This window comes from Thermobia domestica, chromosome 15 (genome assembly GCF_964235325.1).
Source record: "Thermobia domestica chromosome 15, izTheDome1.hap1.1, whole genome shotgun sequence".
Lineage (NCBI taxonomy): Eukaryota > Metazoa > Arthropoda > Insecta > Zygentoma > Lepismatidae > Thermobia > Thermobia domestica.
The window spans coordinates 160,420,283-160,442,725 of NC_137468.1; the positions used below are offsets into that span (position 1 = coordinate 160,420,283).

A 22,443-nucleotide genomic window follows, 5' to 3' on the forward strand; every position below is an offset into this window, starting at 1 on the left:
AGCGAAGCTAGTTCGTGACCCTCCCTTGTTAATATAAACTCCCGTGTTATAAAAATTAAATATTTAGCTTTTTGTTTATTATAATAATCAATGTACTAATTGAGCTTCCCACTGCAAGGTCGTAAAAAATGTTATTAAGTTTGGTTTCAAAATGCAGTGTCGCAGAAATTATTTTCGTACCTATTTAATAGCGAAACTGAAAACAAAATCTCAGTATGTTCCCGAGTTAAATTTGATCTCGAGCTGACCAATTTTTACCTGTGCATGCAAATTACACAGTCCCTCACATAATCGCAAATGTTTCGCCACATGGAAGGTCAGTAAAATGCTTTTGAAATTAGAATAAAACATTTTTCTCGACCAATATGGGAATTGGTATCGTAACATTCAATTATCTTGTTAGCAAATGCATGGGGAAGACAAAATTCTCCAGCGTTTCGATAAATGGAAGTTCCTTATAAGTAATACACCACTTTGAAATTTATATTGGTCTTTTCATTTTCTCTTGCCAGCAGCAGTTGTGACACAAATTTCTCCACTTTTTCGACTCGGCTAAAGGAAAGAAATTTTATTTACGTACGCTGAGTCTTCGGGTTGTATTTCAATCAATTGTTGCGTAAATACGTTAATGACATTCTGTCTTAACACTTGGAGTGAAATTGACTGAACTATTTTCTGTTCAGGGGTTAGCAACACACGTGTGACTGGAATTTCTGTAACAGCAGGGACCAAGCAATAAACAAATGTCTCATGTCTTTATTTTCTGCAGTAAGCTTTTGTAATTACAGCGAATTGTAAATGGGTGTCAATTCAAATACAATTACCGCATTTGAGTTTAAAAATTAACTAATGTAATTCACAATCAATCACGTAAGCGATTACTCGTTTGTCTTCTCCTACAGTAAGCGCAGCAATCGCCCGGAAGCGTTTCTCGAAATTCGGATATAATAACATTACATTTTTAATGACGAATTCTAATTCTGGACCTGCGGTTATCAATTGTCTCTGATAAATACACAATGCATCATGCAAAATTTGAGAACTTTTTTGTAATGAGACGCGACTAAGTAATTTTGAAATTCCACTTTGACCTCGAGCTGACCGCTTATGTACATAATCTATCTGCTCCCCGAAAACTGAATATAAAAAACAAAATATCATTATGTCAAACGGTTCCCGAAAATATACACAATTAATAATTTGAACTTAGAGCTCGAGCTGACTATTTTTGTACATAATTCATGTGCTGACCTAATATTGAAACTAAAATTAAATTTTAAATATGTGGAACGGTGTCCGAGGAGTTTGGCGGATGCAATATTGTTTCCCGGTACATCCTAACCACATGTTGGTTAGCATTGTCCCGTAACAGACGGATTGGCTCCAGAGTTTTGAACTAATGCTTTAACCAGCTGGTAGCAGTTCCCAATGCACAATGCCGCGAGCAGTGCACCAAACACACAGGAAGACTTTCCTGTATTGTGAGAAATATGCTAGAAAATACTGTGGTAGGAAAGAGGCTATTATTATTTTTGGAACCAAAAAAAAATGTTCTTATCATAATTAATTTTCTTTTTAATTTTTCTTGAATACTATACATAATAATTAAATCTCTAACACCTCATTTTAATTAGCACGTTGTAAAAAAAAATGAACTTTCTCAGTTTAACATCTCAGAATTTTACCTTTTACGCTAAGGGAGACACAATAATTAAAGCAAGAAAATAAGAATGGAAGAGTTGGTGGAATGAGGTGGGAGGAAACGGGAGTACCACGAAAACCTCACAGTCACAATGCCGAGAATTGATGGGCTCTATTACTGAACTACCGTCCCTCTCAATTAGCATGCACTGGTCTATTGAAACGGACTTTGTGCCAACCTTGTACTTCGTCGTAGACGCTGCAGTAGTTCTAAAATGCACACGTACTAAATGTCACAAAAATTACATACCAGTGACAGTAAAACTTCCCAGCTGGATGCGGCTTTTCTGGCACAGTTTCTGTTACGACAGGAAAACTACAATTTTTAAAAACCGTGTTTTTTTGTAGATTTTTTCGGATAGGGGCGGCTTTGTACTAGGTGCACAAGCTCTAAAATGCGATAGTCTTAAACTGCAGAATGAGGGTATTCTTCAGTACCAGTTTCATTTTGATATGTAGAATAGTTGACGCGCAGCGCCAGTTTTTAGGTTAAAATAATATTCCTTTTATCAATTTTTCAAAAACTACGCATAAAGCTCATATCTTGTTGAGCTCTACGAAATTGATTAATTTGTGTACCTAGGACCAATCTATAGAACGCAAATGTGTATTCAGTACCAATCTATAGAACCGCAAATAAATGGAAATATGAGTGTACTCTGTCAGCGCGTGCAGGATAAGACAGTACACAAAATTAAAAATCTACAACACAACACAAATTGCAGTTCTCCTGTTGTAGCAGGAGCAGTGCCAGAAAAGCCGCCCCTATCCGAAAAAAACTACAAAAAAACACGGTTTTTAAAAATTGTAGTTTTCCTGTCGTAACAGAAACTGTGCCAGAAAAGCCGCATCCAGCTGGGAAGTTTTACTGTCACTGGTATGTAATTTCTGCTATGTTAAATAGTGGTCATGAGAAACGAAAATGAGTCTACCCTCCCTCTACTAAATTGGAACCGGAACTCTTTTTTTAATTTCTGCTTTGTTAAATAGAAATTGCGAAAATATGCCGTAGCCTTATAAAAATCTCTACATGTAACGTATAAAAACGTAATTTTTGCTGTTACATAGCGATTGAAAAGTTGGTCATAGTATGTCTTATATACAGGTTTAAAAATAAGTCATTGTCTTTTATTAGCCCTGCTATGTTATATAGGGTTAAAAAAAAGTACTAGTAGCCTTTGGTAATAGTCTTTTGTAATTTTTACTAAGCTAAATATGTTCGTAGTCCGTTCATGTGTAATCGGAACCGGAACCGGAACTCGAATCGGACTTGGAATTGGAACTGAACATACGCACTAAGTGCTCCGTAAATCATGAGTATGTGTATGTGTGTGTATGTGTGTTTGCCGAAATGCAATTTTTAAGCTTTACGTCCCACAATTACGCCGAATAGGCTAAATAAAGTGAAAACCCACGCAAACACATATGCAAGCCGACGTATGTAATTGGAACCGGAACTGGAGTTAGAATTGGAACCGGAGTTGGGAGTGAACCACTGAGTTACGTCTGCCCCAAACTTATGGTGTGATTATTATTATTATTTAATTTCTGCTCCACTATGTTAAATAAGAGTCTCATATTCTTCTTTCACACTAAAAACGAGTAATACGGGTAGACATTGCATGTTATTTAGGGTTATAGTCTTTTATAACGGATGTAAAATCGCCGCCGACAATGCCATGGCCTTTCTAGAGGAATATGTGTCCATAGCCCTTCTCTAGGACTTGCGAAATATGCCAGAGCCTTTGTAGCCTGTGTAATTTCTGCATTTCTAGACGGAGTATAATTTCTGTTATGTTCAATAGGAGTTCATAGCCCTCTCTAGGGAGTTGGTACTATGCCATAGCCTTTCTTGTGTAATATCTGCAATAGGTCATAGTCTTAAAAAGTGGTCGTAAAAGGTTACAGCGTTCTGGAAGGACATGTATTCCATCTCTAAGAATGTACTCGAACTAGCGTTTCCAAGGATGGAACAGATGCAATAGTATTTCCCGGGTCATCCTAACCATGAGGGGCTTAGCGTTGTCTCCTAACAGGAGGACCGGCTTCAGAATTTTGCATTAACGTTTTGACCAGCAGGTAGCAGTCCACCAAACACACAGAGTGAACGAGTAATATTGGTAGACATTGTAATAAGTACTACGTTATTTAGGGAATGAGAAATAGGTCATAGTCTTCTATAATGGTTGAAGAAAGTGATTGCAAAAGGCTACAAAAATGCCGCCGCTTCTAAATTGATTGCATTTTTTGCATTTCTGCTGTTTCTCTGTTTTGTATTCGGAATCGGAACTGATACTGGAACATGCGTTGGAACAGGAGTCGGAACAGGAACACTTTGCGCCTGCGCAGTAGTTCAAAAATCCAAGAAGTGCCACTACTCTACTATCTTCCTTTTCTTGTTAAATGCCTACGTTGTTGAGAAAGAATTCACAAGATGTTTTAATGTCTATGTAAACGTTTCTGATGTAAATGTTACCTTTTATTGTGCTGTATTTAAAATTCTTCTTAAAAGAACTTAATGTACCTAAAGAATTTATTTCTACACCAGTGAGTACACCTAAACCGATTAGTAGAAAAATACGTGGATGAGATTTATTGAAAATTGGAAAGAATACAAAATGTAATAATAATAAAGATGACAGAGTTATCAAAAGTTCATTATGATTATTCAAATCCTTCTTTTTTTATATCGAGTATAAAAATATTAAAACGTAATTGTGCGCGAGGTGTGCGCGAATTAAGGTGTGCGCGAAGATTGTCCCAAAAGTGCTCACTGACGACCAGAAATTGCGGCGAGTGGAATTGTGCCAAGAAAATTTGAACATGTGTGAAAGTGACCCCCAATTTTTGAATAACATAATCACAGGTGACGAATCATGGATCTTTGAGTATGATCCCGAGACAAAGAGGCAATCTTCCGAGTGGCACACGCCGGCGTCTCCTCGCCCAAAAAAGGGAAGAATGAGCAAATCCAAAGTGAAAACGATGATCATTGTCTTTTTTGACATCAAAGGCATCGTCCACCATGAATCTGTTCCTCCTGGACAAACCGTCAACGCCAAGTTTTAGTGGAAGTGCTCAAGAGACTCAAACGAATTGTCAATCGGGTCCGACCAGACATCGGAGCCGACTGGAAGCTGCACCACGACAACGCCCCGGCTCACACCGCCTTTCTTGTGAACAGCTACCTGACCAAGGCCGGCATCCCAATGCTTCCGCAGCCGCCCTACAGCCCAGATGTGGCCCCCCGGACTTATTTTTGTTTCCTCGCCTGACACGCCCGATGAAAGGCAAGCATTTTGAGACGACAGAGGGGATCCAAGCAGCTTGCACCGCGGCTCTCAAGGCTATTCCGGAGAATGACTTCCGTGACGCCTTCAATGCTTGGAAATCGCGCTGGCAGCGCTGCATCGACGCAGAAGGAGCCTATTTTGAAAGTTTTTAAAGAATTGTAACGATTGGCTCAACATTTTTTTTTTAATCGACTCAGTCCTATTACTTTCCGGACAAACCCTGTACAATAAAATACCATAAGCACAATTGTATCTACTCAAGGACAATATTACTTTATACAATACTTTATTGTCAACAAAAGAATAAAAGGTTTATTTTTATATAAAATAAAACAAAAGAATCCACAGCTCTTTAAGTTTGAAACACGTTAATAAACTAGTTCTACTCGCACGAGCGCCCGGAAAGAATAAACAGACTTTATTTCTTTTTTACTCCTTTTTAGTCTCCCTAATTCGCAATTTTTGCTTAACAGTTTTAATTAAAAAATATTTTGCCTCTTCTGCCTACCTTAATGTACTACTATTATGCATATTAACAAATAAAAATTCAGTACTTACGAGGAGCGATGCTTGTGAAATCCTCCACTGTGCTGAAAATAAACAAACGAAGAGTGTTTGTTAGCTATTTCAAATTATTACGCTTAACAAATTACATAAGATTATACTAATAGCAACACGAAACTTCATTTAATATTTCTCTGATTGGCTGTTGAACTCAGGTGATCTGATCAAGTTGTGTGATGTTATTTAGAACTATTGCGTCTTGAGTTTTGCAGGGTACGTTGCCCATACCCCCTTATTGTTAGGAGAGATGAATACCTCCTAAATTTGTGAAATTGCCAAATTAAGAGTCTAGTACGCTAGTATAGGATTAGATTAAGTACTTCTGAAAATTAAGATGATCCATGTTGTTCACTTCTATGGGTAAAGATTTGTCAAAAAATCAAATTCGGAGGTTTTTAACTAAATTTATCCCTTACGATGATCGTTTATCACAGTATAAAAGGCCACTGTACAGGCTCATTCTTTTTTGATACGATATGGGTAGTTCCATAAATTCTCCTAAAGTTTGGAGGGGATACATAAGAGCACACCTTAAAATTTAGGAATTATAAAAAATTAAACATTGGCAGCTGTTTTTAGACTCGAAGACATACTGTATATGTAAATTTGGGTGTTCCTTGTTATCTCCTATTATGGGTAAAAGTATATATGTAAGCAATACGTTTTCAAACGTGGTTCCTATTTTCCTACTTTATTATTCTAAGGTGAAGTTTTATTACAACACATGAAGTACTCAAATGCAACATGGTAAACCAAGGATAGATGTCGCAGGTACAGAGATGTCAAACATGCTATAAATGTCTAGTATACATCAGACGACAGCAACATTCTACAGAGATGTGTAAAATCCCTCGCTATACCAAATAGAGATTAGTTGAGCGAAGTAAAACGGAGTGGTTCGTCGTCATAGCAAAATCACCTGCTGAAGTAGCTCAAGAAATTCTGTTGAAAATAAGTTTATAAATCATAGCACACAGTACAATAATTTCTAGTTGACAAAAATTTTATGGAATACTTGTTTAAATATGATGATTACTTTCTATAAAATTTTCAAGCGAAACTACAAAATCGTTAAAAAGCAATTGGTGCTGCATCTGTCCTCGTGGAAAAGGATTGGATTTCTCTTTTAATTCTAATGCTTACTAGTGGACAAACACCGTGCTCGTGGGTTTTCTCGGGGTTCTCCCGTTTCCTCCCACTTTCTTCATTCCACCATTTCACTCATCTCTCATCATCACCGTCTCCTTTAGCCTAACCGGCATAACCGTGGGACGTAAAACTTACAGATTTCATTTCATTTCTAATGCTTACTAATCAGGCCCTAATACAGTTTCATACACCCATATCAAAACATATTAATATACTGATTCACAGGATCTGGAGTCACCTTCATCGAGTATTTCAAAGTATATCGTCAGCCACAATGAAACTAACAATGTCACAAGTAGCTTAACTAACACCAAAAGTAATTCCAAAACCTTTTGCTCTCCAGAGTCAATCACCACAATATAATAAAACTCTTGAATATCTACCTGCAGTTCCACATTCATAGAAAGCCCTAGCAAATACCTCCATTAGTTCAATATCATTCCAATGGGGATATGCACGACTCGAGACATGTCTCGAATTTCGACTCGACTCGACTCGAATTCGAGTCGAGACACACTTTGTAAAATTGGAGACGAGTCGAGACAAACGTATTTCTCGACTAGAATTTTCGACTCGAGACACGAGTCCAGTCGAGACTGCTCGTAAAAATCTCGACTCAATTCCAATGTCTCGAAAATCTTTTTATAATTTTCATGTTTTCGAGGGATTTTTTTCCAGTAGCAGAGCACAATTGTGGAGGGAATTCAGTAGGAGAATCAGGGAGTTCAATCAAGGAATTGGATAGTGGAGTAAAATGTTGCATTTATTGGTTTAAACCTAGTGTCTAGATGGTTTGCCAAATATAAATTAGCTTCTGCAACCAAGATGTTGTACGGAAATATAGAAACAAACAGGAAATCTGTGACCTTGAGGTTGGAAGTGACATGCGCTATGGATATTAGCATTTATTTGTTAAGAAAAAGAAAGCAAACAGAAAGTAGTTTCCGTGGTTAGGTGGGTAGCGCGGTGGATTAGTAGTTCTTACACTTTTTTGACACTAGATCGAATCGCATCCTTTTTTTTTTTACAAAACATTCTAGTTTTCATGTTAATAAGAACCGAAGCAATATAATAAGGATATAACTTATTGATATTTTGCTGGAATGACAGGATTAGAGTACTATTGGTAATAGCTATTTTTTCAGTTCATGTTGTTGTATAGCTTCTTCTCTGATCCTGTTTTCTTCGAAAAAGAACAATTTTGTCTCCAACAAAGTGTGAAGGATATATACGGACAGAAACAGATATCTTAGTACCAAACGTGATTTATCGTGATGAAATGGACTAGTTTACCATTATTTAAAAAAAATTATTGAAGTCGGTTTCTCTTTAGTTTTTAGCTAAAAAATAGTTTTTCTTTATAAGACTATACTTGATAAGGCAAGGTGTGTGATTATACCCACACATTTAGCTAGGGAGTGAAAGATAATTGTTTATACAAACATTTTACAGGTTTAGGGGCTTGAAACACCAATACACCATGGTCTCGCTTATCCGATCTTCCTTTGTTCCACATACCGTACGATCCGACATGTCACTGCAGATAGCATCAATGGGCAAGAAGAACTGCACGTTGTGATCTTAATCTATTTTTCATGCTCTGGAGTTTATCGCCTAGCGCGCCCGTCTACACCTTGACTCGTATAATAATAATAATAATAATAATAATAATAATAATAATAATAATAATAATAATAATGCAACAGTTCTGTATTTCTCTTAAACTTTTTCCTACTTTTCATTTATAAACCGGTTTACTTTGAACAAACTGCATTATAGCACAAACAAAATCAAACATATTTTCGAGAGAAATGTAACTAAGGAAAACTGTCTGCTACGTATATTACATAACAAAAATTTGAAAACGGCAATGATTGTATCGTTCTAATATATTAAAGTTAAAAACAGAATGAAAACGAAATGTTAATCCTATTTAAAACTGTTCTTTAATTCCATCTGGTATCAATGGCATTATGGTATGTTCTTAGAATTATAAGAAGACAGGAATACATTGCCCAAAGTTTGGACACTGACTCCAAGTAAATTGATATAAAAAAACCTCAAAAGGGTAAAAGCAAGTTTATTAAAAAGTGCTTGAGTTTCAGAGGGGGACAGCCCCCAGGACCTCACTCTGGATATGTCCCTGATTCAGTGCAGTGCATTTATTTGTTATAAAACATGATTATTAGATGCGTAATATGTAAAATTATATCATAGTTTTACTTTTAATAGGTCTTTTCTTAACACATCCAAATTATCCGGCGTTCTGCCTGCCTGTTTTACGTCGGATAAGCGAAACTCTACTGTATTTCCAAAGATAGCATATACATGAACTAGAATTGTATCGTTCTAGAACAGACAATAGTGTGAAATGCTTATATTAAAAGGCTGGAATAAAAAAGCTTAAGTACTGTTTTGGTAGCGGGAGAACAAATTAAAAACAATTCAATATATTTCCTAGGTATCAGATTATGATCTTGTATGTCGATGTGCATTCTTTTTTAAACATAGTTTTAAAAGTCATACCATTCGCAATATTTCTAAGGAAATCGAAAGAAAAACTCCTATATGCCTCTTGTGGCAAAGCGGCTTAAGTGCATGGTCTGAAACCGATTCCCACGTTAAGGTATAGATAAAGTTCCCATATTTCACAAATGCAAATTCGGGATGCTACTAAATTACGGGAATCTTTGAAATGCTTAAAATGAAAAGAAGTGTTAAACACTTATTTACGTTCCTCCATTAGGTGGAGTTGTTCAAGTATTACGTTATAACATTTTTATTCATGTCACTAGACCTTCTCCCTAGTTAAGCAAACGTAACAGACGATTTACTCCCTCCCCTTGGTAAGCAAATTTTTTTTTCCCTTAAGATCTGTTGTGTTTCGTGAAATAGCAGCTTCTTGATTACTTAACTATCTAAATGAATGTTTTCACTTAGAGCCGTTCCGTCGATTCGCATTTCCTAGGACTAAAGTAAATTAAGGGTCAATAATGAAGATGAGACTTCCATATCAAACATGAAGAGACATGTGGATCGGAGATCTTTCTTTGTTCGAACTTTGATTTTTTCAAATCCATGATGGAAAATTATATTATGAGTACAATTTTTGAAATGAATAGTATACAATCGTAAAAATATCTTACAAAACAACGGTTTATTGCAAAATACTTTGACTCAAAGAATAAATTACAAGTAATAAACTTGTTACTTTTCCTCAAGAATCTAAGTCTTGAATGAGACAGAGGCACTCGAGCGTAGTGCTTGGAACGATTGCCTCACTTGTTCTACCTTCCCGTGGGGCAGCCTTGATTCGACTTGATCCTAAACGGATTATTCAGAAGTCGAAGTCGGAAGATGTTCCCCATTTTTCCAAAACACTCTTGGTTGATTACAATCTGCCTCAGTTCTGAGGGGACAACCCCACGCCGTAAGGGTCGTTGGACCACCGATAGGCAACTAGCGACATGTCGCCAAAAATTGGCGGCCCCGCAGCGACGATCGGCGGTGGCCCCACTTCTATTTTGAAAATTATACCACCAGCGGCCGAGAAGCGACGGGACACCAACCAAGCACAACATTATTCCCCCAAAATACGTTAAATCGTCTATATGTGTAATTTGTTTACATTAAGGTGAGTATATTTTTTTATTAAAAAAAGTAAAAAAAATACTGCCCCCAGCTGGGCGCGAACCACCAACCTTAGGATTAATAGTTGCGTGCTCTTCCGAATTCATCACGGAGGCGATGAAAAAACACAGCTTATAGAGTGATAAATCGTTGAAAACTTTTTAGTATTTCTAATCAGAGTGCTCCTTTAACCGTGTATATTAGACCATAACTGCTTGGAATCAGATCAAATGCACTCGCCATGTAATTTTATAACAAAATGGCAAGCGTCTATTTACTTTTTTTCATAGTTTACTTGCTAGTGATCGGCGACAGTTGCCATCTAAATTCATAGAATTATACACACCCATCTCAAGATTTTTCACTTCATGATACAAAGGCAGGGAAAAATAATATATGATAATAGTCGCATGCACATGACTGGCGATAGTTCGTGTTGGTCCCTTCGTGATTGTCCGCGACAAATCAAAGGAGCGCGGACCAAAATGAAGTCCTCGCTGTTACGTGGTGGTAACTTCAATACCCCCGACTCTAGATATCTTTTTCGACTCGACGAATCCCTGCTACTAGTGGCACAATAGCGGCAATCCTTGGACTCGTCGCTATATCGACGACCGCCATTTACCGGCAAGTGGGCCACTAGGTGTTGGCGAAGTTTACGGCATGGGGAAGATAATAAACAAACTAATAAATAAATCTAAAGCCTTATAAAAAAGTTTTCCCAAAATTTACATCTACCAAAATCATTTGTTGGTGTTCCAGAACTGTAAATTCACCTTTATTCATAGTTTACTTCTATCGTTGTTTTGATATGAAAATGTTATGTCTGAAACTGTAACACAGGTTATTAATACTTTTTCTTGCTTTAGTCAGATTTAGAAGTTTTACAGCAGATTTAGCAAATTAACAGTCAGTCAATTTGGATCTGTGATTTCAGAGTTTTAGAGATTACCTTAAATTTTCACTTGATATCACTTGGAAAATATCACTTGATGGTTTTCATCAGGTAATGTCTCTGTCACTCCCAGTATATTTCAAACAATCAACTATTTACAGTGTCTTACTCCATTAATCAAAACTACATTTAATATTCGACAATTGTGTGCATCTTTTTCTTATATCTGTCCCTCTCTGAGTTAACTTTTCTAAAATGAAAAAAGAATAACACAGGAATTATTCAAATTAAGTTTGTGCTTCTTAATCTGTTTCTTCAAGTAACATTTGAAGAGATTGAGGTGTGGAGCAGTGGAAAGATGTGAGCTTTTCAAACCAAAGGTCAATGGATCGAATCCACTCGTGGAAATTTTTAATTTTTTTTTTTTTTTTTTACTTAACATTATTTAGAATAACGGATTCATGTAATTTATGTTCTAATTTACCATTTTGTTATTTAAAATGTAGCCCTTAAAAGGGCTGATTAATTGTTCCAAAGAGTTCAGTAGGAGGTCCAACGCTCTTCTGCATCAATTACGGCTTGAAACCGTCATGGCATGCTTTCTATAAGCCTTCTGATATAATTGTGGCTTTCTGCTAAGTCTTCCCAAGCCTTCTCTACTAATTCCCACAAACTGTCTTGTGTGGTTGGAGGCGGTGAGGGCCACGTATCTCTCATTATTCTCTTGACCTCAGACCACACGTTATCAATTGGATTCATATCAGCCCCTCTGGGAGGCCACTCTAAGACGTCAAGGTGTGCTTCACCAGAAAGCCATCCTTGAACCAATCGAGACATGTGGATCGGAGATCTATCATGTTGGAAATGGATTACTCCATCTGGATAGAGGAAGCGAACAGCTGGCAGCACTACGTCCTGAAGGATATGTAAATACTGCGCAGCTGTTAATCTCCCCTCTGCCCGATGAAGTAACCCAAGTCCATGAGAGGAGACGAATCCCCAAGCGGACACAGATACCCTACCAGAGAATCTTCTTTGATAAATGTATCCTGAGTCATATCTCGTTCCGTTTGGACGGTACACAACAACGGGGCCATCATTTGAAGAATAAAATGTGCACTCGTCACTGAAGATTACATCCTTCCAGTCACGATTCACATTTTCTTGAGCAAATGCAAGACGCCGTTGAACGTGTCCTTCCGATAGGAACTCTTTGACTGCAGCCCTCCTCGCAAAGATATCAGTGTTGTCAGATGGCGGGAAATTTCCCGCAAAACGGGAAATTCTTAGCATTGGTGGGAATGCTGGAAATTCTGGTTGAAAATGGGGGTAGCTCATGTGGTTCGGATTCCACGTTAATCAGTAGGTCCACGTCTCATATAGCCTCGCTGCTGAAAGGGACGCTAAACTAAAATCAACTCAACTCAACTGGTTGAAAATGGGAAATTCTGTCAACTTTACTTCCTTTACATATCGTCTCTTTTTCACTCATTATCTTAATCTCTTTGTACATGAAATAATACATGGATTGGAAGCTTCTTCGAAGGTCAAAAGAACCAGAACAGCAAGACAGGTTTATAAACCGAACCTAATGAAACTGATTGTTAATCGCGGCAATATGTATATTTCTCCCTATACCAAATAAACTACAGATAGAAAATAGAAGGATAGCCCTACAATAGATTTGTCTTCCCGTAGGAAAATATGTACTTCTGACTGATTGTTCATAGTTATTTGATTTCAATTTCAAGTTATTAATATAATGATTAATTAATTAATCATTAATGATTAATTAATTAATTAATTATTGATATTCCTTCTTCGCGGGAAATTTTGCAACCGAAATTTCAGGGCTTTGAGCGGGAAGTCTGTTATTCTGAATCTGACAACACTGAAAGAGATTAGCAGCCCTCAGCCGCCTCCGCGCGGTATCGCGAGACGCAGGGAAACTTGCTGCTTGTCTCAATTATCTGGAAGTGAGGAATGGTCTTTCTACTGCAGTCCTCACAAGCGTCTGATCTTCAGGAGAGGTAATACGCTTTCTAGCACTTCCAGGACGGCGTTCAGTTTCTCCTGTCTCTCGATACCGTTGTACCCAAAATTGAGCAGTTCGTGGAGAAATTCCACATATTTCAGCGGCTTGCTTTGCACTATAACCTTCTTGAACTAAAATAAGAACTTGGCTTTTCGAGCTCAGTTTCTCAGCCATTGCACCGATATAATGACTTTTCGAATGGTTTACTTTATACGCATAGTCGTAAAGCTTAGAAACTAGTATTTTGATTGGCTACCAATACAAAGCTATAAAACCTTGACAATGATTTGGCCTTTAGTCTTTCAACTAGGATAAGACTGTTTGTTAGTTAACATGTTACGTGAGTTGTAGTCTCACAAAGACAGACTGTTGCTGTGTCTTCTCTTTTTTTTTTTTCTGAGTGAGTGCCTGTGCGAGGGTCTAATACATACACACACGAAAACAAACTTTCTACATAGATTAAAACTGAGCATTTTCTATTTTTTTTCTTTTCTTTGCTGAAATAAAAGTGTTCTTTAGAAAACCTAGAAATGAAGACCGTATACTATATAACGTTGCTTAGGGCCTGGTATGTAGCTTATCATTTGACAGTTTCACACTTTCATCGTATATTGAAAGCAATAGAGACTGAGTCCTTCTACACTTACATGAGAAGGAAACAAATTCTTTTTAATTCGTGAATTATGCAAATGCACTAAGCCCAGAATTTTTAATTTATTTAAGATTATTATTATTATTATTATTATTATTATTATTATTATTATTATTATTATTATTATTATTATTATTATTATTATTATTGACTTAGGTTTTCCAAAAATAGGAACTTAAACCAGGAATGAATCTGGCCGCTTGTCCTTGGGTGATTACAACTAGCCTACAAGCCAAATATCATTGGAAAGCTTGAAAGAAAGTATAAGGAATATTTCACGAAAACCCGGTACTTTTTAACAAATGTGTTCGTTATCAAGTTTTCATAAAGTACCCTCTCTCTCGTATAAATAATTTCGGAGGGGCCGCGGTGGCTTAACCCTTTCCGGATCCTGGCTTTTTGGGCTATTTTTAGACTTTCAGTCAAGCAGGTACTGTATCGTTACTATTTATCCTAGGATCATGGTTCATACCTCATTCTCTTAAGAATAGAGCTGGCTTTCAAATGGTACCACTTGCATGCTCATATCATATACCAGAAGCGGGGAAAAATGTCAAAGTGAAAATTTCGGAGGGAAAATTTTTTCTCGAAATTTGGCCCCCCCTGGACCCCCCTGTGTGATCGTAGCCATCTAAAAAAAATCTGAGAAATAGTACTTGGTATACTGAATGTGTGTGCCAAATTTCAAGTTTCTATCTTGAATAGTAAGGGCGGGAGAATTTTTATCAAAAATTCCCACAATGCCCCAAATTACCATAAAACACTATGATCTCAGGGAAAAAAATTCCTGAGACATCCCTAATTACCCTAGGACTATAATCCGCCAATCATTCTCTTCAGAATAGAACTGTCTTTCAGGCGGTACCATTCACATGTCTCCATCATGTATCTAAGGCGGGAAATTCCTGAAAAAGGGATTTTTTGGGGCTAAATTTCCCTTTTTTCAAATTTTAGCCCCTCTGGATCCCCCCTGTTTTAACGCAGAAATCTGAAAAAAAATATGTTAAATACCGCTCGGTGGACTGAATGTTTGTGCATAATTTTAATCTTCTAGGTGCAAAAATAAGCCCGCCAAAAAAAATTCAGAAAATTCCCCCATGTTACCCTATACAGAAGTATATTTTTTAAAAATCACTGAGACGTCCCTAATTACCCTAGAATAATAATTCGACCGTCATTCTCTTCAGAATGGAACTGCCTTTCAGACGGTATGACTCACGTGTCTTCATCATGTATGTAAGGCGGGAAAATCGCGACAAACGGGATTTTTTTGGCTAAAAATCCCTTTTTTCAATTTTTCCCCCTCTGGACCCCCCTGTTTTTTTCTGCAGAGATCTGAAAAAAAATCTGAGAAATACTACTAGGTGGGCTGAATGTTTGTGCACAATTTCAATGTTCTAGGTGCAAAAGTAAGCCCGCCAGAAAAAATACACCCACCATGTCCCATTTTCCCCTATATAGAAGTATATTTTTCAAAAAATCCCTGAGACGTCTCTAATTACCCTAGAATAATAATTCGACCGTCATTCTCTTCAGAACGGAACTGCCTTTCAGACGGTATGACTCACGTGTCCCCATCATGTATGTAAGGCGGGAAAATGACGAAAAACGGGATTTTGGGGGTAAAAAAATCTTTTTTTTTTACCCCTTTGCCCCTCTGGTTCCCCCCTGTTTTAGTACTGACATCGGAACAAACCATCTGGTAAATACTACTCGGTGGACGGAATGTTTGTGCAAAATTTCAATCTTCTACGTAGAAAAATAAGCCCGCCAAAAAATATTGAACATAGGCTTAGAAAATGAGAAAAGAAATTTTTGACTTATGACGTCATCACCTCCTATGTCTGGACGCAGGACGGTCTGAAACCATACGTAATGTCTTTTACAAGGTCTCTGGACTTGGAAAACAAAAAAAGAAAAAACCGGACGAAAAAGCTCAAATAGAAGAGAAATAACGCAATGTACCATGAAAATCGCGTATGGTACAAAATTGTACCATAGGATCCCCAAAGGGTTAATAATAGAGCGTTCTAGGGATGCGCACGAGACAAGATTTGAGGCTGTCTCGTCTCGAAAATGTGCTGTAAAAGGAATATCTCGACTCGAAAAATGTGTATTTCTCTATTGGAAAAGCTGTGTCTCGACTCGAATTTTGTCAGGAAAATTCTGTCTCGACTCGTCTCGTGCGCATCTCTAGAGCGTTCACCTCTGGTGCATGGGGTCCTTGGCTCCATCCTAGCATTTTCCAAGTGAACTTTGTGGTGGACAAACACCGTGTGCGTGGGTATCGTCGGGATTCTCCAGTTTTCTTCCACTTTCTTCATTCCACCATTTCATTCATTTCTCATCATCACCGTCTTCTTTAGCCTAGCCGGCCGGCATTATCGTGGGACGTAAAACTTAAAGATTTAATTTCAAATAATTTCAACCCCCAACAATTGCCGGAAGTATGTAATTTCGAATAAAACAAACTACTCTATAAAATTTTGAATATTATTATTTTTTATACCATTCTCGCGAACCTTATTTCTAAGTGTAAGACGACTATATTCACTCTCTTATTATTATAGATGCATTTCAACTGAAGTAGCTGAAGTAGTGGGAAAATTAGAGAGCCATACCGTATATTCCAGTGTGCCACAGTCAATATAACGCGGCACACTGGTGTGCCCAGCAAAGTGAACGGTGTAGCGCAAATTTTTACCTATTATTTACAAGAATATTTGTCGAATATCTTTTATTATTATTATCAACGATTCTTTCACGGATCAGCTGTCTGTATACAGTTACGCAGACACAAGTATCACATTGAGGGAATGAGTATAATTATTTACTTTAATAGTAATAAAGAAGCCTATTTTCTTGTATTTTCTACCGGGAATAACTGCATCCGGTCTACAAAGCTAGAACTAACAACAAAGGGACCCGATGTGCTGACCACACACTACTCCAAAGTCGTGAGTGCCCCAAGTTCTCTTCTACGGTTTGGCACAATATGGGCTGTTGCGTTCAGAGAGTGAATGAGAGAGGGAGAGAGAGAAATAACTTAAGTCCATTGCACTTACATGCGTTAATAAATGTTAACTTATGTTTATAAAACATGTAAATGATCGTTTCGTTTTCTGTTTATTATTATTATTATTATTATTATTATTATTATTATTATTATTATTATTATTATTATTATTATAATATATTTCTTAACACGTTGACTCTCACGTGTATGGAATTCCTTACACACGGCTCTCCCGTGCAGTGCCGCGTGTGTGATTTTCCATACACAAATAATATATTCCAAGTTCGTTGTGTTCGTTCTATAGTTGTGTATGTAATTACATACATATGGCATAGAAGGCAAAATTTAATGTCTACGCCACGTATATGCAAAACCATACACAGAGAAATTTATGAACAAAGACATTTATAGGGCTAAAAAGTGGCGAAGACAAAGAATTACTGGCAGACTGCTGCCCGTGGTGCACAGGTGATAACGAACTACAGTTTTAAATTTAAACAGATAAGAGTTTTAATTAAGTACGAATTTAACTTATAGTGTACAGTGAGGAAGACTCAGGAGTTCTCTAGGATCGTTACAATATCGAATCTCGTGTAATGCACTGCAAACCTGTCCACAAGCCCCCCGTAATGTTCAACAGATATTGTGTATTAATGCTCATTTCAGTGCAACCCTATATAGGCCTACGCACTTCAATACTCAACGACGGTGCAGACTATTCATGAGTTGCAGTATTAAATTCTCTCACCCACTGTATTCTCCTAACATGTCTCCCAGCGATTACAACATTTTTTGGTATCTCAATCACTTCCTAGTAGGATAGCTTTACCTGGAGGCCACTGATTAACCTGGTATTGGATGTTTCACTTTCTTACTTATGGAGTTGATAGTCATCGGTTGGACATTCACACGCAAATATCTAATATTAACAACGTTTCTTCTATAATTTCGTAATATTGTATTATTTCTTTGTATTATTCATTAGCTTGGTTAGGTTTGTTTAAACACTTTTTTCTTTGCGAGTGTATCACCTATACCTTAACGTTGGATAAAAATACAGTAGCTCTCACCGGGAATCAAATCCAGAAACCAATGCACTTGAACTATTTGGCCACAACAAGGCACATTTAAAAAGAAGTTTCGATTTTGTTAGGAAATTTATGATTAGGTATAACATTTAAACACGCGTGTCAAGTTAGACCAACCATCAACACCAAAAAGACCGAAACATATCTCAGAATTATGGGCTAATTAGTTGCTCTAATCCCAATTTTTGGGCTCCTACTGTTTAGCGGGAAATCGGATTCAAAGTGGGAGAGTCTAGCTTGATATCAAGCTAGAACCCCCATATGATTACAATGGTCCGATGGAAAAAATTCAAACACCAGAATTATGGACTATTTATGAGCTAATTAGTTGCTCTAATCCCCATTTTTAAGCTCCTACTGTTTAGCGGGAAATCGGATTTAAAATGGGCGAGTCTAGCTTGATATCAAGCTAGAACCCCCCATATGGTTACAATGGTCCGATCGAAAAAGTTAAAACACCAGAACTATGGGCTGTTTATGGGCTAATTATTTGCTCTAATCTCAATTTTTGGACTCCTTCTGTTTAGCGGGAAATCGGATTCAAAAATAGGCGAGTCTAGCTTGAAATCAAACTAGAACCCCCCATACGGTTACAGTGGTAAGTCCGAAAATGTTCAAACGCCAGAACTATAGGCTATTTATTATGGGCTCGGCTCTCAATTTTTATTATCGGCTCGGCTTTCAATTCCTCTATTCCCAATTTTTGGGCTTTCACTGTTTAGCGGGAAATTGGAATCAAAATGGGCGAGTCTAGCTTGACATCACGTAAGAATCCCCCATACGGTTTCGGTTAGAATGGTTCGATTGGAAATTTTCAAACGCCAGAATTATGGGCTCTTTATGGGTTAATTAGTTGCTGTTATTCTATTTTTTTTTGGCTCCTAATGTTTAGCGGGAAATCGGAAACAAAACGGGCGAGTCTAGCTTGACATCAAGCTAGAACCCCCGATGCGGTAACAATGCTCCGATCCAAAAAAAAAAAAAAAAAAAAAACTCAAACGCCGGAATTATGGGCTATTTTTGGTTAATTGGTGCTCTAATTCCGAGTTTGGGGCTGCTACCGTTTAGCAGGAGTTCTTCATCAAATTGTGGGATTTGGCTTAACTTCTAGCTATAAACCTAATGCTATAATGCTCCGATCAAATAATTAAAATGCCGGAATTATGGGTTATTTGTGTACTAATTAGTCACTCTAATGTCGATTTTGGTTATTCTATCGTTCGCAAGAAATCTCATGCAAGATTGGTATTAATTTCTAGATAACGTGGGATTATAATTTCAAAGTTGCAGTGAGAAAACGTCGATGTCTATTAACTGAAAATTGATTTATTTGCATTCTCCGCGAATGCAAATATATATCTCTACTAGTAAATCCATGAATTGTCTTTTCACGTTTATATGTTCAGTATGGTTGGAAGTAAGTAGTGTATATATAGAATTTATATAGTGAAATATCATATTATTTTTTAATATTTTTTAAATTTATAGGAAATGCCTCTTCGCCGTTGCTGGGGGCCGTAGTGGCACAGCAATAGAATGTTTATCTCTTGCGCGTGTGATCCCTAGTTCAATCCCAGATTGTGCCAAGTGGTCTTTGTAGTTGACAAACACCGAGTGCTTGGGTTTTATCGAGATTGTCCCGTTTCCTCACACTTTATTCATTCCACCATTTCATTCATTTCTTATTATCACCGTCTCCCTTAGCTTCGGTTAATAGGGGCCGTTAAACTAGATATTTCATTTCCTCCACGTACCTCCTTTTTTTTTTTTTTTTTTTTTTTTTTTTTTTTTTTTTTTTTTACATTTGTGGAGGATTAACTTTTCCAAGAAATATACAGGTAATCTCGCCTATGATAAAGACATTGCATAAACCGTAACTCTATTTGTAGTAGTTCTCGAAGAGTAGGGTAAAGATTGTGATCGACAAGCATGTTGAAATTTTTTTTTTAATAAACTAATTAAAAGTCGAAAAGTAAAGTCAGAAATGCCTTTTTCTGTAGGCATGGTACAGAAAAAACACAAGACCATTTGAAAGATATTATTTCTGATGATTATTTGTCCATTCTTATGCAAAGTTTAAGTTATATTACGAGGCTCATTCCGAATGTAATGCCTTCTTTTTGTTTGTGTATATGTTGAGTGATCTATAATCTAAGGCAAACGGTTATAACGGTGTTAATGAATGAAATGGTGGAATGAATAATATGGGAGGAAATGGGATAACTCCGATAAAACCCAAGCACATGGTGTTTGTCAACCACAAAGACCAATTGGCGCGAGCCAGGGATCACACGCACAAGAGTTAAACGCTCTACCACTGTGCCACTGCGGCCCCAGCAACGGCAAAGAGGCATTTCCTTTGCACAAAAAATTTATTTAAAAAATAATATTTCACTATATAAATTCTATATGTACACACTACTTCCAAACATAATGAACATAAACACGTGAAAAAAGAATTCATGGATTTACTAGTACAGATATAGATTTACATTTGCGGAGAGTTCAAATAAATCAATTTTCAGTTAATAAACATCGATGTTTTCTCACTGCAACTTTGAAAGTATCATCCCCAACTTATCTAAAAATCAATACCAATCTTGCATGATATTTCTTGCTTACGATAGAAGAAAAAGCTCGACATTATTGCAACAATTTAGCAATACAAATAACGCATAATTCCGACGTTTTAATTCTTTTGATCGGAGTATTATAGCCCTAGGTTTATAGCTAAAAGTTAAGCAAAATCTCACAATTTGATAAACATTCCTGCTAAAAGGTAGCAGCCCCAGACTCGGAATTATAGCATCAATTAGCCCACAAATAGCCCATATTTTTGACGTTTGATTTTCTCCGATTCGAGATGTCTAATCTTATTTAGGGTTTTTACTTGATGTCAAGATAGACTCGCAGACTTTGATTCCGATTTCCCGCTAAAAGGTAGGAGCCCAAAATTCAGGATTAGAGCTAATAATTAACCCATAAATAGCCCATATTTCTAGCGTTTGAAATTTTAGGATCGGACCATTGTAACCGTACGTCGTTTTTAGCTTGATGACAAGCTAGACTCGAACATTCTGAATCCGATTACCCGCTAAACAGCAGGAGTCCAAAATTTGGGATTAGAGCAAATAATTAGCCCATAAATAACCCATAATTCTGGCGTTTGATTTTTTTCGGACGGACCATTGTAACCATATGGAGGGTTCTAGCTTGGTATCAAGTTAGACTCGCCCAATTTGAATCCGATTTCCCGCTAAACAGCAGGAGTCCAAAATTTGGGATTAGAGCAAATAATTAACCTATAAATAGCCCATAATTTAGGCGTTTGAATTTTTTCTATCGGACCATTGTAACCATATGAGTAGTGTTGCCACGAGACGAGACATTTCTCGTGTCTCGTCTAGTCTCGTGTCTTAAACGAGACGAGACGGTACCCTTTCAGACGACACACGAGACGAGACAGACTACTTGTCCCGTCTCGAAAACGAGACGAGACACGAGACGAGACGGGACGTCTCGTGAAATGTCTCGTCTCGTCTCGTGTCTCGAAAATGAAAACGCTGGTGGGAATGGCCAAGATTGAAATTGCCAGTGGTCATATAGATTGCAAAAGGAAAATCCCCTTTGTGAGAAAACATGTTGAAAAGCCTTCATAGAAAAGTGTCCTCTGTCTATTGAATGAAACAATCGGGATACATGAGCTTCCAGGAATATCATCCTTAATGTCTTGTCCTCAATTCCCCTTGCTGTAAACTCAGGAACTCTCATTTTTTTTCATTTCTGGCTGGAATGATGACAAACAAAATCAAAGACAGGGAAGATTTTTACAAGGTCAAGAAACCGAACTACCACCACCATCTATTCAATTTGAAAACTGGATAAGGTCTACACTCATTACAGGCTGTAGTTGAAAGTTCTGGTTGAGATGGCGGATTCTCTGGTGGCGGTATTCTGTTTGCTATATGAACCGAAATTAACCGAAAACGGCAATTGAAGTATGTCATCTTGCAACTAAAATTTTGTCTTCTCCCTCGTTCTCTCTCTCTCTTTCTCACACACACACACACACACACACACATACATACACACACACACATACATACACACAAAAATACACTTTTACCATTTTACCAATCGCTCGTTTATTATACAGCAGTCATGTTGTAAAATTCAGCTCTTCGTTTGGAAGGCGGGCACAAGACAAAAAAAAGCAGATATTATCGACGAACCCTTCAAATTGTTTGCTTTCAGCAAATTTATGATACTAACAATAACACTTTAAATGAAGAGGTTTTACAGGGGTACCTTCGTTTTGTTACGCGGAAATGTTTGATCTGACCAGTGTGCGAAATTGCCCTCTGCTTCCAAGATTCGTCGACCCTACTGTTCCTTTTCTCTTTTAAGGTCGCCTCATAAC

At 37.3% G+C, this 22,443-nt stretch overlaps 1 protein-coding gene across 2 annotated transcripts in view; it reads right to left on the reverse strand.

Annotated features, from left to right (window-relative positions):
• The window catches only part of LOC145671321 (uncharacterized), a 503,933-nt gene that overhangs the window by 130,459 nt on the left and 351,031 nt on the right, over window positions 1–22,443 (reverse strand). For both annotated transcript variants that reach the window (XR_014128506.1, XM_081740319.1), the window contains exon 6: window positions 5,553–5,584. Coding sequence is in view for 1 of the 2 variants with exons in the window: in XM_081740319.1 (XP_081596445.1) it covers window positions 5,553–5,584 (32 nt within the window). In the remaining variant the exon portion in view is untranslated. The remainder of the gene's footprint in view (window positions 1–5,552; window positions 5,585–22,443) is intronic.